Here is a 17,061-nt window from a genome sequence, read left to right as displayed (position 1 = left end):
GTGTTCCCACTACCAGCATATTGTGGACAGTCTCTTAAAGGCACAAGTAAATTGTTCTGAGGTGGTGGACAAGACAGCCCACTTAAAAGACCCTGAATGACGAGGGCATTCAGTCAGTTGTGGTTCCTGTTAGTGAGAAGAGGTAGTTTGGCAGTTAACCACAGGTGACTGGGAACCAAGCCTCCAGTCCTGCCTGATTTCTCAGGTGTGCTGTCTTTCATACTGTGCTGTGTCTTTGATGCTCCCTCACAGGCAGACTGTTTTAAAATCTACTTCACGGGGAGGGGGAAGAGTAAGCTGGGAAGAAGTGAGAGAGCGGCATGGACATATATACGCTACCAAATGTAAAATAGATAGCTAGTGGGAAGCAGCCGCATAGCACAGGGAGATCAGCTCAGTGCTTTGTGACCACCTAGAGAGGTGGGATAGGGAGGGTGGGAGGGAGACGCAAGAGGGAGGAGATATGGGGATATATGTATATGTATAGCTGATTCACTTTGTTATAAAGCAGAAACTAACACACCATTGTAAAGTAATTATACTCCAATAAAGATGTTAAAAAATAAATAAATAAAAAATAAAAATAAAAACAGGAGAACCGGACAAAGGCCTCATGGTGCGACACAAGCCCAGGGTCTTCTGGCTGCATTAAATGAGGGCAAGAAGTCAACACAGTTGAAACACCTACTCGCAGAGGGTTCTTTGAAAAAAAGAAGTATGTACTTTTTTTTTTTTTTTTTTGTATTTCAGAAAAAAATTATTGGAGTGTAGTTGATTTACAATGTGTGTTAGTTTCAGGTGTACAGCAAAGTGATTCTGTTATACATATATTCATTCTTTTCTAGATTTTTTTTCTCATAAAGGTTATCACAGAATATTGAGTAGAGTTCCCTGTGCTGTATAGTAGGTCCTTGTTAGTTATCTATCATATATAGTAGTGCATGTATGTTAATCCCAAACTCCTGATTTATCCCTCTCCCCCGCTCCACCTTTTCCCTTTGGTAACCATAAATTTGTTTTCGATTAAAAAAAAAATCTACCTCACAATCATTATGTATCTTGTACATCTTTACAAAGTAAACTGTGGTATTTTGCAGAGGAGTCAACTCTCCCTCAAAGGAAAATTTTCATCGTTTTATGTCTTAAGTTGCTTCAACTTCAGTGTTACTACTGGGGAATCACTGAGTTTCAGGACAATGCAGTTGATTCGGGTTAAAAGATCGCAAACTTTAAAAAAACAATTAATTTATTTTTCCTTTCACCCACAGGTCTACCCACGGATAGCGCCGGCATTTTGGCACTACCTGCGGGTAGAAGTGAGTAGCGGGTACTTGAATTCTCCCACCCTTGCTCCTTGCTTGCTGCTGGCGCGGTCTGATCTGATGTGCCCATTTTATTCAAGATGCAGCTGCCATTCTGTGTAAACGTGCTCTCCACGCCACCACCATTCCTTAGAGTCAGGTCAGAATTCCAAATCACCAAAAGTACAAGATCATCATCTTTCTTAATAAGTTTCCAAATCAAGACCATATCATATGCATTATAATTGATGAAAAATGAAGCACTAAATTATGGAAAACCATGCTTGCACCAGTTCTTAATCAGTATTTTTGAGAGAGCAGAATTCCTCAGCTTGAGTTTACAGTGTCTCAACGTAAAGGAAAATAACCCTGCTTCACTCCCCTTCTCTTCTCTTCTGTCTCCAGGAGCACGAGCCGCAGCTCTCCTATTCCTCCACGAGGTCCAAGGCCCCCAGTGCCATCATCACAGGTCTCAAGCCAGCCACTAAGTACATTTTTCATATCCGAGTGAGGACTGCAACAGGGTACAGTGGATACAGTCAGAAGTTTGAGTTTGAAACAGGAGATGAAAGTAAGTTTCACACAAAGATGTAAAATAAGATGTTAATTTAGTGTGGTTCCAATCTGACCTGATAGTTGAAAATCTAATGTCCCAAATTTTGAATAGTCTCATCAAGCAGGATTCTGTTCATGTAAATACTCATACAGTCATTTCAGTTAATGTTTTGGTGCTATCATTAAATATTTTCATGAAGTGCCTTGCTCTACCACAGTTGTAATGTGGCCTATATCTGTCTCTTTATGCAGAATTCATCACTCAGGCCACAACACAGAGAGTCTCACTGGGTGGTGTTAGCCTAATTGTCCGCCAGTCTTGGCATCATAATGTGATACTAATGAATACTTGGAAGAGAGTAAAGCCATGAGCAAATGATTTTAGCAGTTAGTTCAAAATTGTGCAGCTTTGGCTTGTTATATTAGATCAATAAAAACAGTGGTCAGGAGACAAACTCCACTGAAATGCACATTATAAGTTTAAATATTAGATGCATGGGCTTGATTAGAAACTCAAATTAATTTCATAGTGTCAATGTATTGAAAACCAAAATGGGAGGTGAGGGGAGTGAGGTGTTCCAAAGTCATGTAACATAGCATTAAATGTCATGTTCATTCTAAACCCAGCTCTACCATTGAATTATTTTTTCAATTTTAGAAATCCATCACATTGCTATCTTTGTAAGGATGATATAGTTGGCTTTTGCTATGTACTTTGATGGAAAAATATCTAAATACCTAATTATAATAAAATTCTGTTCCCATCACTGTTAAAATACCCATATTTGCATAAGAATTCAAGAATAGCAACTTTATTCTAAAAATTATTTATGAATAACAATAATAATATCTACCATTTATTGAGCCTATTCTCATAGGTACCAAAAATGATGTGCAGTATTTTACATGTGTTGTCTCTTTTAAACGTTTCAACATCCAGTGAGACCAGTATTATTTTCCTAATTTTACTTATGAGAAATCAGAAGCCTAGGGAAATTGAGCAACTTGTCAGATTCATGCAGCTGGTAAGAAAGCTAAGCTAAAATTTGAAACTAAGGGCTATCTCCTTCCAAGGCCCATACTCTACCATCCTGACAAGTCCTTCCATTGGAATTATAAAATGCTAATGGTAAGATCACTGATTAAGCCACAATTCCCCCAGTTTATCACTCCCTGAAAGTGAAGCTATGTGAGTTTCTAACTATATGACAGAAGGAGTGTTTTGTTGTTGTTTTTACGTTAATGAAGAACATTGATCCATAAGAACTTTTTCGTTACAACTATATCTAACTAAAAAGTGGAAAAGCACTGACATATTTAATTAAGAAGGAATACAGCTTAGGGAGGGAAAGTAAACTAATGAATAAAAAGAATACTTATAACCTGGGTGTTTAATATCTGTGACAGTCATTTCTAATCCCACTGAAGACTATTGACTCTTCAAGCTAGAGATGAAATTATTGGGAGTGTAGTTATCACAAAACAAAACTCCATAATCAAAAGCAATATAAAATATTCAAAAAGTGTCCCTGCTATGCCCTATTGACTGCTTTCTTCCCTGCCCACATGTCAAGACTTAATCTAGGTGCAAAGCCAAGGACACAATTCAAGGAAAGTTTCGTCCAGGGAAGAGTCACATCATTGTCTTGTCCAGGGTGTGTTATTGCATCTTATTTCACAGATGAAGAAATTCACCTAACTTTTTAAAAGCATGACATTTTTGAGTATTATATCATCAAGTCAGAAATGTACTCTCAAACTCATAGGTCTAAATCTAGATAATTCATTTATGTTTGTCTGGGACTTATAGACAAAGCAATCTAGTCTAATAAGAAAACGTAAGTTCTGATCTAAATATTAAAAATTGTATTTGGTTTTAACTCTAAATTTCAACTTATTGTACTTTCAGGACTAGAATTCTTTCAGACGTTATGTAAAAGTTAAGTACTTTGAAACTCCTTAGCAGAAAGGTCCCATACTTACCATGACCCAGTATAACATTGATTCATTCAATGAAAAATATATAGGACAGTTAACATGTGCCATACTCTGCGTGAGTCTCTGGGGATAAAAAAGTAATAAGACCTGCAACCTCTGCCTTCACATAATTTATAGTCTAGATTTGTGGGAGGAAAATGAAAGTTTCAATTAAAAAATACAAGGTTGAATGACATGTACCACCAGACAGATATGCAAAGAGTGCTATGAGAGCATAGAGAAGCTGCCCTAATTCAGCATGAATAGATCATGAAAGTCTGGAGGATGAGAAGCCGTGGCTCATTCCTTAAAGAAGGGTGATAAAGGAATAGCAAAAGCACTGAGACCTGAGGCAGCATGAAAAATTTAAAGAAGAGCCAACTATGTGGTGTGACTACAGTGAGGAGACATGAAAAATAAAATGGTGGGAGCTAAAAGCAGAGAATTAGACAGGGGCCAAGAACAAGACGAAGTTGCTCTTTGGGCCATGTTAAGCTTATTGGGCTTTATGAAGATACTGAAGATTCATGGGAGGATTTTAATTAGGGAGTAACATGACCAGTAACATGTGCAAGACTGTCTGCTGAGCAGTTTACACAAATTATCTTTTTAATTCTGCTAAGATTATAACTCTTTTTAGAAACTTAAGTAGCTTTACCAAAATCTGATAACCAATGAGTGGAGGTGCAGGATTAGAACCCTAGAAGCACCTGACCGCAGCAGCAGACAGCAAAAACCATATTCTGAATTACTGATTTATAAATGTCATGAAAGTGACTTTTATAACACCCTTGAAGAGACAACAGCGTTTGAGAAGAGTCTGAAAAATATATTTGTGTAAACCTGGAGTTTGGGTGCATAGAGTGTCTCCCAAGTCAATTTACAGCCTGAGGAAAAATCATGTAAAGGATCATTTTTTATCTGGTTAGCTTTAAATTGCATTTTCAAAGCATGCTGTTTATATCCAGAAGAGAATTTCAATGAATAATGTCATAGTAGGATATGCGTAGGTTTACTATAAATTCAGGAATATAATGATATGAATCCAAACTGACAGCATCAGTCTTTTTCTCTACATACCCTCCTAGCACATCTTTAAACTTTTATAGCTTTTGTTTTTCAAGTACTGTCTGAACTATTGTAATGTCAACTTTCTTATTAAGGTCTCTCTTGTGTATTGTTTAATTAACTGACTTTATAATGCATAGAGATGGGGTGTGAAGTGGGGAGGTGAAATTAGGTACTCTCTCGTTTGATGGTCTGGTTCAAATTTTTTAAAATAAGCAAAACAAAGTAGTTTACAATGTCATTCCCTTTAGCCATACCTATTTTACTTTGTTCAACTTTTAGTTTGCTATCAACCAATGAGACAATAATATAAAATATGAAACAATTCTTTTTCAAAATTATAATGTTCTTAACTGATTACTTGTACTCTACAAACATAGTGGCTTCTTTTATTTTTTAACATCTTTACTAGAGTATAATTGCTTTACAATGTTGTGTTACTTGCTGCTGTATAACAAAGTGAATCAGCTATATATATTCCTATGTCCCCATATCCCCTCCCTCTTGCGCAGCTCTCCCACCCTCCCTAGCCCACCCCTCTAGGTCATCACAAAGCACTGAGCTGATCTCCCTGTGCTATGCAGCTGCTTCCCACTAGCTATCTATTTTACATTTGGTAGTGTATATATGTCAGTGCTACTCTCTCACTTCGTCCCAGCTTACCTTTCCCCCTCCCCAGTCCTCAAGTGCATTCTCTACGTCTGCGTCTTTATTCCTGTCCTGCCCCTAGGTTCATCAGAACCATTTTTTTTTAGATTACATATATATGTGTTAGCATACAGTATTTGTTTTTCTCTTTTTGACTTACTTCACTCTGTAAGATGAAGTAAGATGGACACTAGGTCCATCCACCTCACTACAAATAACTCAATTTTGTTTCTTTTTATGGTTGAGTAATATTCCATTGTATGTGTGTGCCACATCTTCTTTATCCATTCATCTGTCGATGGACATTCAGGTTGGTTCCGTGTCCCGGCTATTGTAAATAGTGCTTCAGTGAACATTGTGGTACATGATTCTTTTTGAATTATGTTTTTCTCAGGGTATATGCCCAGTAGTGGGATTGCTGGGTCATATGGTAGTGCTATTTTTAGTTTTTTAAGGAACCTCCATACTGTTCTCCATAGTGGCTGTATCAATTTATATTCCCACCAACAGTGCAAGAGGGTTCCCTTTTCCACACCTTCTCCAGCATTTATTGTTTGTAGATTTTTTGATGATGGCCATTCTGACTGGTGTGAGGTGATACCTCATTGTGGTTTTGATTTGCATTTCTCTAATGATTAGTGGTGTTGAGCATCCTTTCATGTGTTTGTTGGCAATCTGTATGTCTTCTTTGGAGAATTGTCTATTTAGTTCTTCCGCCCAATTTTGGATTGGGTTGTTTGTTTGTTTTTTTTGATATTGAGCTGCATGAGCTGCTTGTATATTTTGGAGATTAATCCTTTTTCAATTGCTTCATTTGCAAATATTTTCTCCCATTCTGAGGAGCTATCACCGTGACTCCTCTTGCTCTTTTTTTTAGACCAGAGGTTGGATTTTTTTCCAGAGTCAGAATGTGCTAGTGGAAACCGGCCAGCAAGTTTGAAGAGTACTAACTATGACTGTTAGCACTATAAAAAGAGCCTACTTGAACTATAGCTATTGGGATCCTCTTTTCCTAAGTCTATAGAACAACCTCATTCCCTATGTTATGTAGAAAGAGAGAGAGAGAACAAGGGAGAGAGAATTGACTGATAGATCTATAGATAAGTAAGTAGAAAGTCACTCATATATAGTCACAAAACACTTCCTTTTTGTGTTTCAATACGGACATTTCATATGTCTGCTAATCTCTCTTAGGACTAATAGTGTATAGCTAAATATTATGTTCACTAACAGCATTTATTGAACTGCTATTGTGTACAGGTCTTTTTATTAGGTACTGTAATTGATCCCCCCATCTTTTTGGAATAGATTTAACAAAATTACAATAAACTACAGAATCAGTAGCAAGAAAGTAAGAATATATAAATATTCCATGTGGATCTTCTCGAAAGATAGGTGAACAATAGATAGGTGTTAGTCAGAAGCTCTCAAATATAAGAATTTTCTCAAAATTAATATAAAATCCATATTATGCCCCAAAGTATCAAACACACCCACACGCACGCACACACACTGGTGTGCACACACACATACACACTGTCAAGTACAGGCCTTTTTGGCTTATATGGATGAAACTACAGAAAATTTTATCTGCCTCATATTTGTTTTTTTTTCTGAGCTTATTTTCTGGAGAAAATGTGCTTCTTTTCAACGAAGAAAAAGATGAGAATTAAAATTGAAAAGTTATCTACATAACCAATAATGTTATCCATATCCTTACAAATTGCTTGAAAAACCATATTTGATTCAATTTTAACAATCATCTGTTAAAATTACACGTACATTGTTAAAAAGAAATAATTTAATGATAAGGCAGTCAAACATTTGTTTTTATTTAAAACACAACCAAGATTTATCTAATATTCAAATGTAATTTACAGAAACAAAAAATACTTTTATGGGTTCATTTTATAAACCAAAATAAAACATATCCTGCTAGATTGCAGTCAACTTAAACATTTTACTTATATACTGTAAAACAGCTTGTGAAGCTATCAAAAGGTATAAGAATCCATAGCTTAAAGCCAATTTTTGAAAGAAAACTGGAATTTTACACGTAATTTACCTCTTCCATTGCCTTAATGGTTATCCAAATGATCCAGGAGAGTTAATACACAGCCAACATATAAGCAATGCATTCCTCTTCCCTGAAAAGATTAATTATACCTTAAATTTTAATAATATGTAAATTTAGGTTTTTACCTGTAAGCTACATGAAACACTTCTGTAGCACCAAAGCCACATCTGTCAACATTTTAAAATATACCATTATTTACCAAAAGTAGTAATGATGGACTAGATTTATATCACTTAAATAACCACATAAAAGTCATTATGATCAACATTAACTAACCAAAGTATAAATTACTGAATCACAGCGAGTGTTTCAAATACAATCTTATGCCATGTCTTACACATTTATACAAAAAGTGTTATGTTGATACAAATAAATCAATTTAATTGCTTAGTTATTTCAAAAACACCCATAAAATTTAGCTATTTTTAGTATGGTTTCATATTTAAGCAATTTGATAAGTTTTAACAATTTATGGATGGAAATGATCCTGAAAATTAAGGTGCAAGATCGTGTCTTTAATTTCTTCTTCCTTAGTCTATTTTTCATGCCCTCATTTGACTAATTTTTCTATACTCAACTTTCTACACTTAAAAACTCCAAATCGTTGGGTATTTTCTACTAAATAAAATGTGAGTTTCTCAACAAATATGCAAGTCTTCCTCCAATCTAATCCAAATTGACGTCGTTTCTGTTCTATCTCCCTCTAGTTAACACATATCCTGGGAAAATGTATAAATGCTTCATGCACGAAATTTTCTGAATCTTTGTCATATCTAAGCTGTGTCTGTGACTTCCAACTGGAATATTCAGAAACCTATCACATTACAAATGGTCAGTCCAGCTCACATGCTACACCTCCTGAAGTGTTTCTGATCAATCCAGTGAGAAGTAATCACTCTTTCCTCAGACTTTCTGTAATATTTTATTGTGTGAGGGCTTACTTCTTTACTAAGTTGGTAGCACTTTGAGGTCAAGAACTGTCACCTGTGTATCTTTGTGTCTCATAAAATGTCTTATACATAGTTTCCAATACACATTTAATTAAATAAATGAAGAATGTGTAATTTCAAAATATGGAAGAATAGCATATTGCCTACCATTCAAAAAAGAAAGAATCAAATATTTTATTTGCCACAGGTAAGCAATATTGCTTGCTATATTTTGGGTAACAAGCTGTAACTGATATGAGTCATGTAGAAACATGATATATGCAATTTTAATTACAAATTAATTGCTAATTCTAAAATTTGGGGGTATTTGAGGTAGAGTAAAATGACTTTTTTGTTGTTAAATAGATATCCCTCCTTACACACCTTTTTAAAAAAAATCTCTATTATGTTTGATCCAGTCTATTGGTTGAAACCCAATCTGTACTGCTTTAATTACCAAGGATGAAATTAGCTACATCATTATTAACAGCAGCCAGAAATTTGGGGATGATTATTAATGGTGAAGCATGAAGCAGAAAGAGGGCCAGCTGACCCTGGTGGAGTAATAAAAAAGTTAATTAATCAAGAAGGAGGCAGATTTCATATTTATGAGTCTACCCAGAGTAGGATGAATTCCAGTATATAGGATTTTAATTTGAAATAATCTTCTATCAATAGCACACTTTCAATGTTGGCAGCCATAGCTATCTAAACAGGAACATCAGTAGGAAAGAAAAATTTTCTAGCAGTTAGGTTGTCTGAATATAAATTGGCCTACCTTATGATACAATGAAGACCTCTTGTAAGACTTTTTGCTGAAGCTAGCTGGATGCTTATTCAGCATGTCATAAAGGAAATCCTTGCTTTGGTTAGGAGGTTGTGATAGAAGTTTAATGTAACTTCTAACATTGATATTTTATAACAACAGATAATATTTAGTGAGTTCTAATTATGCTTCAAGCACTATTTAATTCTTTATGGCTACTAATATACTTACAACCTTTGAAGTGGGTGCTATTATCATGCCTATTTTATGGATTAGAAAACAAACACAAAGACGTTTAGTAACTTACCATGTCCCTACAGCTAGTAAGTGTTAAAATGGGGGTATTATGGCATTAGACCCTTTTCATGCTCAGAACCAGGACTGAGTTCCCTTTCTACCCATTCAGTGTTTTCACTTTTCTCATTCAGGTTGGTCATTACTTCTAATTTTCTACATGATTATTTCTTATTCTTACCTCCAATTCTCCACTCTTCCTTAACTAATTATATTCCTCCTTAGAATAAAATGTGTTTGATTTTCAGAAAACTATAATTATTTACAAATCATCATGCATCAAGTTCAGAGGGTTATATTTGTTTTAATGTAGATTTATGGATTAATGCACACATGGTACACCTAGTATACCATTCTAAAGGGGCAAAATAATGCAGTTAGTCTGATTACCTTAAATGTGCTGGGACTTGATGAAAAGTAACTATTTGCATAGAAAGTGGAAGTCTCCTTTTAAGAAGCCTGCATTGACAAAATTATTTTGCTTCAGTTTTACATGGATCCAATAAAGATTTTAAATGATGGGAACCGGGCTTATGTACCATAAGACAGATTGAAGACCTTAATATGAAAAATATTAAAGATTATAACTTTGCTAAATGGGCTGGAAAGAAAATCATTCACTATTAACAGGTACTTGGAAGTTGTAAAATGTGTATATCAATGTGCAGTGTTACAATTTGGATCATATTTAAAAGGGAACTAACAAACAGCAATGGATCTATTTCTTAAAACAGAATATAGTTTTATTTTAAGCCAATAACCTGCAGCAACATACAGAAAAATATGATTTCTTTGGGATATAAGCCATCATCCCTTGACTAGAATATTTTTTTGAGATCAGGAGCCATTTCTTATTCATTTTTGTACTTCATGTATTGCTTTGCATGTGCCTGACAAATAGAAAAAAAACCAAAGATAAATAATATATGTTCTCTGTCTTCAAGAAGCTCACCACTAACCTCACTAGAGGCTCTTGTAACAGAGTTCCTTATTTATGTCATTCCCAAAGTCTAATTTTAATTTGACTTGATTTGAGATGAGATGGATTGTTTCTATCAGCCATCATATAAATTGCCTGAATTTTTCTGTCAAGCTATTTGACTTTACAACCTTGAATTCTTTGACAGAGCAAAAAATGTTCTTAAGACATTTTAAATTGCTCCAAATTTAGTGAAAAATATATTCTCTATGTAATACTTGAAGATTTAGAGCCATTCTTTAGACTACACAAATCAGCTTTATTGACTTCTATTGTAAAGTGGCTTTTTAATGTCATATTTTAGTTGTTAGAAAAGCATAAAGGGCAAAGCAAAGATAAACCTAATCTCTTAATATAACCCTATGGAACCTATCTGGAACTGCTGGTATGATTCTTAATTATGGTTGACCTCTCACCCTCATCTGTTGCATGATCATTTACTATTCTCAGGACAGGGTTGGGAGTATTGTGATGTTCAGTCGTTGCTTCTAGAATGCATTAGGGTAGTTCCAGCTAGCTGTAGGGTGATGCCCAGTGGCAATACATAGATGTGGTTCATACAGGCAAAGGGTAGAAACACATGATGCTGGGATGAAAGTGTCCTTTAGAAGCCATGGACTGCAAGGATGACACAGCACAAGGCCTTGGTTCCTTTCATAGCTTTATTTCCTATTTCCCGATTGAATTCTATCCACCTGGTAATCCATCATTTTCAGAGCTGAAAAAATTTGAGAGTTGAAAGACAGAGTTGTCAAAATGTCCAAGTCAGGTGAAAAGTACTTTATGGAAAGTACATAAATACTAAATACTATCTGCCGATGTCAAAACATAAAGACATAACATAGTTTGAATTGTACTTGCCACGGTACCAATATGCAGTAAAAATAATTTTAAATTATCTAACGTAACATCTTTTAAATGTGTATTAACCCAATGCAAGGCATCTATCTGCTTTTGCCTTTGTCTCACTGTGAAATCCCAATACTGAATGGACAGATGTTTATAAAATAAACCCAGCCAGCTCTACCAAGGCCTGTGTGAAGAATCAAGAAGCAGCTTAAGTATTTGCGTTACACTTTACTTTTTCAAGGGAAACAGTAGTTCAGTGAATTTAAATTGAGTAATAAGAATTCTTGGCAAAATAATAGTAGGAGCCATTTAAAAGATTTAGCTGTGTGTGCACAAACCTGAGCAAGACATGCGTGAGCGCATTACCGACTATGCAACAGCCAAAGAAGCAGAGTGCGGCAACCTTGCTGCTAGTTATAAAACAGCTGACTTACAACAAACTGAATCCATATTCTCTTAAGCTTTTGGAAAACTGAGCATCCTTTAAAAAATGCTCTTGCACTGTAGGTATTTTTTTTAATTAAATAGTTCTATATGCTGTATACAAAACAGAAGAGTACACTAAATGATTTTTTTCAACAATCAGTTTCAGCATTTCTGTAAACAATAAACATTGCAATATGACTTAATGAAGTTAGCATACATATGTATATTTATATATACATATATATGTGTATACCTATACATATATACATATACTTATATTCATATATTATATATGAATATATAATATACATATATTATGCATTTTTACACACTTCCTATTCTCATTCTGAGATGAAGGAATGAAATTGGCAGTGTTTTCAATAGTGTTGCATAAGCTGTTATCCTTGGAAGTAAGAGGGTTTATTTCTAAATCTGATACAAAGTTTGTTCCAAATTTGACATGATGAGAAAGAAAGTGAAGGGCACTTGAAAGGAAGCAGCAAAAGCTAAAGCAAGCAGAAGAATGTTCAGTTGTTCGATTTATTTCCTCACTCCTTCACTCAATCAAAAAACATTAATGAGGGCCAGATATAAAGGCAGGCACTGGGGATTCAAAGATGAAAAGAATAAACTTGTTCTTGACTTTCACAAAAGTTAGTTGAGAAGTTCAGATAATTACACAAGATTACAATACAGGGTTACATGCGATGCTTCGAGGGGCACAAGGAGAAAAACCCAAATGAACGTGTCAAGGAAAGCTTCCAAAAATAAATAATGTCTTGAAGGAGACTTTAAAGTTAAATAACACTTGGCTGTGAAAATGATGGGGATGGAGGGTGGGATAAGAGAGTTGGGGAGTCTCTCGTGTGTGCAGGTAGAGACGAAAGAGTATGGAACTTTCTAATAACTGAAAGAATTTCAATATGCCTAGGACTGTGGTTCTCAAAATGTGAACCCTGCACCAGAAGCATCCAGCAACACCTGGGAACATGTTAGAAATGCAAATTTTCAGACCCCACCTCAGACTTACTGAATCAGAAACTCTGGGGTCTAGGGGTGGGACCCAGCATTCTGTTTTAACAAGCACTCCAAGTAATTCTGATGCACACTCTAATTAGAGAGCCAGCAGTTTCATCAGAGGGTACAAGGATAGGGGTAAGGAATGATGGGGGTGATGATCTTGGTACAGGAAATACAGGCTAAGGGGCTGGATTCATAGGCAGGGCCCATACCATGCCATCCCTTACCTTGCTACTGAAGCTAAAACCTTCCTGAGTTTTTATTTTTCTTCCAGTTATTTGTAGTTTTGGAGACAGGCAAGGCAGTCAGAGCAAGCTTTCCATAATGGACTTTCCTGGAACCATTGCTAACACATCTAATTATTTCCTCACCTTCATTTTATCCACACTAAAAATAAATCCTTCCAAATATCTTTTTCATTGTCACGCCTATAGCTGTCATAACTTCCAAATTCCCCAGAGTCTATTTTAGGCTTAAGAATTCACCTACAGAAGGCACTGGAACCCTGGGAATTATCAATTTAAATTCTAACACATGCTTGCTCTCTGCCAGTGTGTAAGCTTGCATATTTCTCCTTGACAGTTCATATTTGGTCTCTGGACTTTCAAGACACAGTGAGTTATGACCTGCTCACCAGAGCCTCCTGAGAAAACTGGAGCTGAGTCACCCCATGCCAAACCTTCAGCGAAAATTGGTCAGTCCTGGATATTGAAGAAGTAGTGGAAATTAAGTTATCTGGGAAACTTCATGAATCTAGATAGCATAGAGGTAAAGGTGATATGTTAGCAAAGCAAAGTTAGACGCCAAGACTAATGTGCCACACAAATGTGTCACTGACTCGTCCCAGGCTAGGTTACTTGGTTGTTTGTTCTAACTGGTAAAGGAAAATGATACATGCAGGTAGGCAACATAGGACTTGGTATCTTGGCTTATGAGGATTTCTCCACTCCAGACCAGTCTGGATCAGCATCTAAGCTCTGCTACTGCCTAGGTATTAGTACCTAAGGAGGGCAATTTAGTCTGTTTCAGCTTTAGTTTTCTCATCAGGAAACTAGAAATGTATTCATTTGTTTGTACACTGATTCATTCAACAAATATCTGTGAGAACCCATTCTGTATTCTTTACTAAGTACTATTCTACATGCTAGGGATACAACAGAAACAGACCGAGATCCCTGCTGTTCCACAGCTTACGTTCTAGAGAGGAGAGAGACAATAAACAGGCAATAAGTAAGATAATTAGAATGTCAGGTGATGCAGAGCTAAGGTGTGTTGCCTCCATCTCCCCTTCGGGACCCAGGCATTTATTCCTTCAGTTCATGGGAGCGCTGCTTGCTGAAGACTCACAGCTGAATTCCTTTCCCAACATTGCCTCTGTCCAAAAGAGGCTGCATGCCCCAGAGACATCTCCTCTCCTCAGGGGCAGTCAGAATTCAAGACTGGTCAATGAGAGGCACAAAGATTAGTCCCATCACTTCAATTCAGGACAACTCTGAAGGGCCAAGTCAGCTCCAGAACTCCCTGAGGTCGGCTGAGGTCTTTGTAGCCACCGTATCGCAGTTCAGCTGCTCCATTTTCCCATTCCTGCTTCCCTCACTGCCCCATGTGTCCGTACTGAGGTCACTCTTCAGTAAACCTATAGCATGCAGAGCCCCCCTGCAGAGTCTGCATCCCAGGAAACTCCATCTAAGACAGATGATGAGAAGTGCTCTGAAGGAAAGTAAAGCTGAGGGGAGGTTAGGGAGTGCCTCCCTCCTCCTGTGGTCATGAAATGTTAACTCTCACTGTAATCCTAATTTTGGGGACTTCCCTGGTGGCTCAGTGGTTAAGAATCCACCTGCCAGTGCAGGGGACACGAGTTCCATCCCTGGTCTGGGAAGATCCCACATGCCGCAGCACAAATAAACCCGTGAGCCACAACTGCTGAGCCCGTGAGCCACCACTACTGAAGCCCGCGCGCCTAGAGCCCGTGCTCCGCAACAAGAGAAGCCACCACAATGAGAAGCCCGCGCACCGAAACGAAGAGTAGCCCCCGCTCGCCGCAACTAGAGTGAGCCCGTGCGCAGCAACGAAGACCCAACGCAGCCATAAATAAATAAATAAATAAATAAAATTTATAATCCTTGGGCCTTGCCTTTGGTCTTGAAGAAGAGGAAAGATATAAAGAACAAGCATAAAGGAAAGCATAAAGAACAAGGAAATTTTTTATGATAGCAACTGATTTGTGCAATTCAATTTGGCAGATATTTCACAAATAGACAACTAAAGAAGCAGTAAAGAAGAATTTTGGTTAAACGCTTAAGCTTTTCCCCACACTCACTGCTGAGGGCCCAGGTTCAACCCCTGGTCAGGGAACTAAAGTTCCACAAGCCACGGGGCATGGCCAAAATTTTTTTTAAATTTTTTAAATTAATCAATTTTTAAAAAGAGCTCAAGCTTTGTATTGAACCCTGGACTTAGATCTTTATCACCTTCTAGATATCAGACCTTGGGCAAGTCAGTTAACCTCCCTGTGCCTCAGTTTCTACATCTGGAAAATGGAGAGAATACCACCCACTTTCTAGTGTTGTTCTGAGTATGCAGTGACTCAGTGTGTGTAAAGTACTTAGCAGACTATCCAGCACTCATGTGGTTAGAGCTCAGTAAGTACTGGTTATTAATACTGATTTTATTGGTATTAATTTTCAATTCTAACATTCCATTCTAGCAAATTCAAAACTGTATTTAAAAAACAAAACAAGGACTTCCCTGGTGGTCCAGTGGTTAAGACTCCACACTTCCACTGCAGGGGGAGCATGGGTTCGATCCCTGGTCAGGGAAGTTCCACGTGCCACACAGTGCGGCCAAAAAAAAAAAAATTTAATTAATTCAAAGAACAAAACAAAACATTATTCTTTATTATCTTCTTGCATGTAGACATTTTACAATGGCAATCAAGTCATTCTCTGATTTCTCCCTCTGACATTTATTTTTCATGCCCGTTAGCTAACCCTTGAGACTAGTTGGCTAGTCTTAGTGTTAGCTTTTGTTTAACTTTTATAGGTGACATATAAGCATGAGTGAGATTCCCCAAGATGAGCTGACCTTCCAGGGGTTACGCACTGAAGAACTGGATTCAGCCAAGGAAGCTCCACACTTGAACTTGTGAGATACCAGATCTTAGCCAGCATAGGAGGCAAGTCAGGGAGCCTCCATCAGTTCCATTCCAACAACATTATCTTGTGGACCCAGAACCACTGTCTCTCCTGTTCCAATGGTAATCAAATTATCTATGGGTTGGGCCATCTTTCTTTTAAATACTTAAATTACAAAAAGTCTTAATGCCAGCAGACAGTATAGCATAATGGTTAGGAGGTCAAACTCTAGAACTAGACTATCTGTATTTAAACCTGGTTCTGCCACTTCTATCTGCATAACCATGGGCAGGTTACTTAACTTCTCTGTACCTTAGTTTCTCCAATTATAAAGTGAAGCTAATAATACTACTGTCTCATATGATTGTTTTGAAGATTAAATAGGTTGATACATGTGAAGTGTTTAGAACTGTGGATTACATACATAAGCACTTTAAAAGTGTTAGTTATTATAATAATTACTACCCTTCGTCTGAGGGGGACTCCTTCACTGAGTCCAATATGAATTTTTGAATGAGCCTGTGCTGTGACTCAGCTGCCACTCATCTCCAAAAAAAAAAAGAAAGAAAAAAATTAAGAAGGAATAAAAAGAATGTAATTCTGGCAAGAAACCTCCCTTTGGTTACCCTCTGTGGAATCCTCTTCCGTTTTCAAGTATAAATGACATGATTTATGTACCCATAGCCACCTACCCCACTATAAATTTTTAAAATTAAATAAATAACTGAACAACTGATTTCCTGGCAAAAGAATAAGCAAACCACAGAAAATCACATTTATCTATATATTGAAAACTATATTTTGACTCAGAATAGGTATTAGTTATGCTATTACTTCTATAAGTAATAAGCATAGAATATCCTATTTGAGGAAGGATTTTACTTTTTCAAATTATGGAATAGATGCCGGTTTGAGAATTTTTGAACTTTTATAAAATCACATTTTTACTTGCATAATGACTGGAAAGAGGGATACTCCATTCTTTTCCAAATAAACCTGTGTTGCCTGGCAGACAGAGCACCAAGTGGAAACATACCA

General features: G+C 36.7%; 1 protein-coding gene across 1 annotated transcript in view; it reads left to right on the top strand.

Moving 5' to 3' along the window:
• The window catches only part of EPHA6 (EPH receptor A6), an 852,487-nt gene that overhangs the window by 558,996 nt on the left and 276,430 nt on the right, over positions 1-17,061 (top strand). The window contains exon 7 of the mRNA XM_036850549.1: positions 1,707-1,872. Coding sequence (XP_036706444.1) covers positions 1,707-1,872 — 166 coding nt within the window. The remainder of the gene's footprint in view (positions 1-1,706; positions 1,873-17,061) is intronic.

This window comes from Balaenoptera musculus, chromosome 4 (assembly GCF_009873245.2).
Source record: "Balaenoptera musculus isolate JJ_BM4_2016_0621 chromosome 4, mBalMus1.pri.v3, whole genome shotgun sequence".
NCBI classification, from domain to species: Eukaryota; Metazoa; Chordata; class Mammalia; order Artiodactyla; family Balaenopteridae; genus Balaenoptera; species Balaenoptera musculus.
This window is presented reverse-complemented; position numbering and strand designations above follow the sequence as displayed.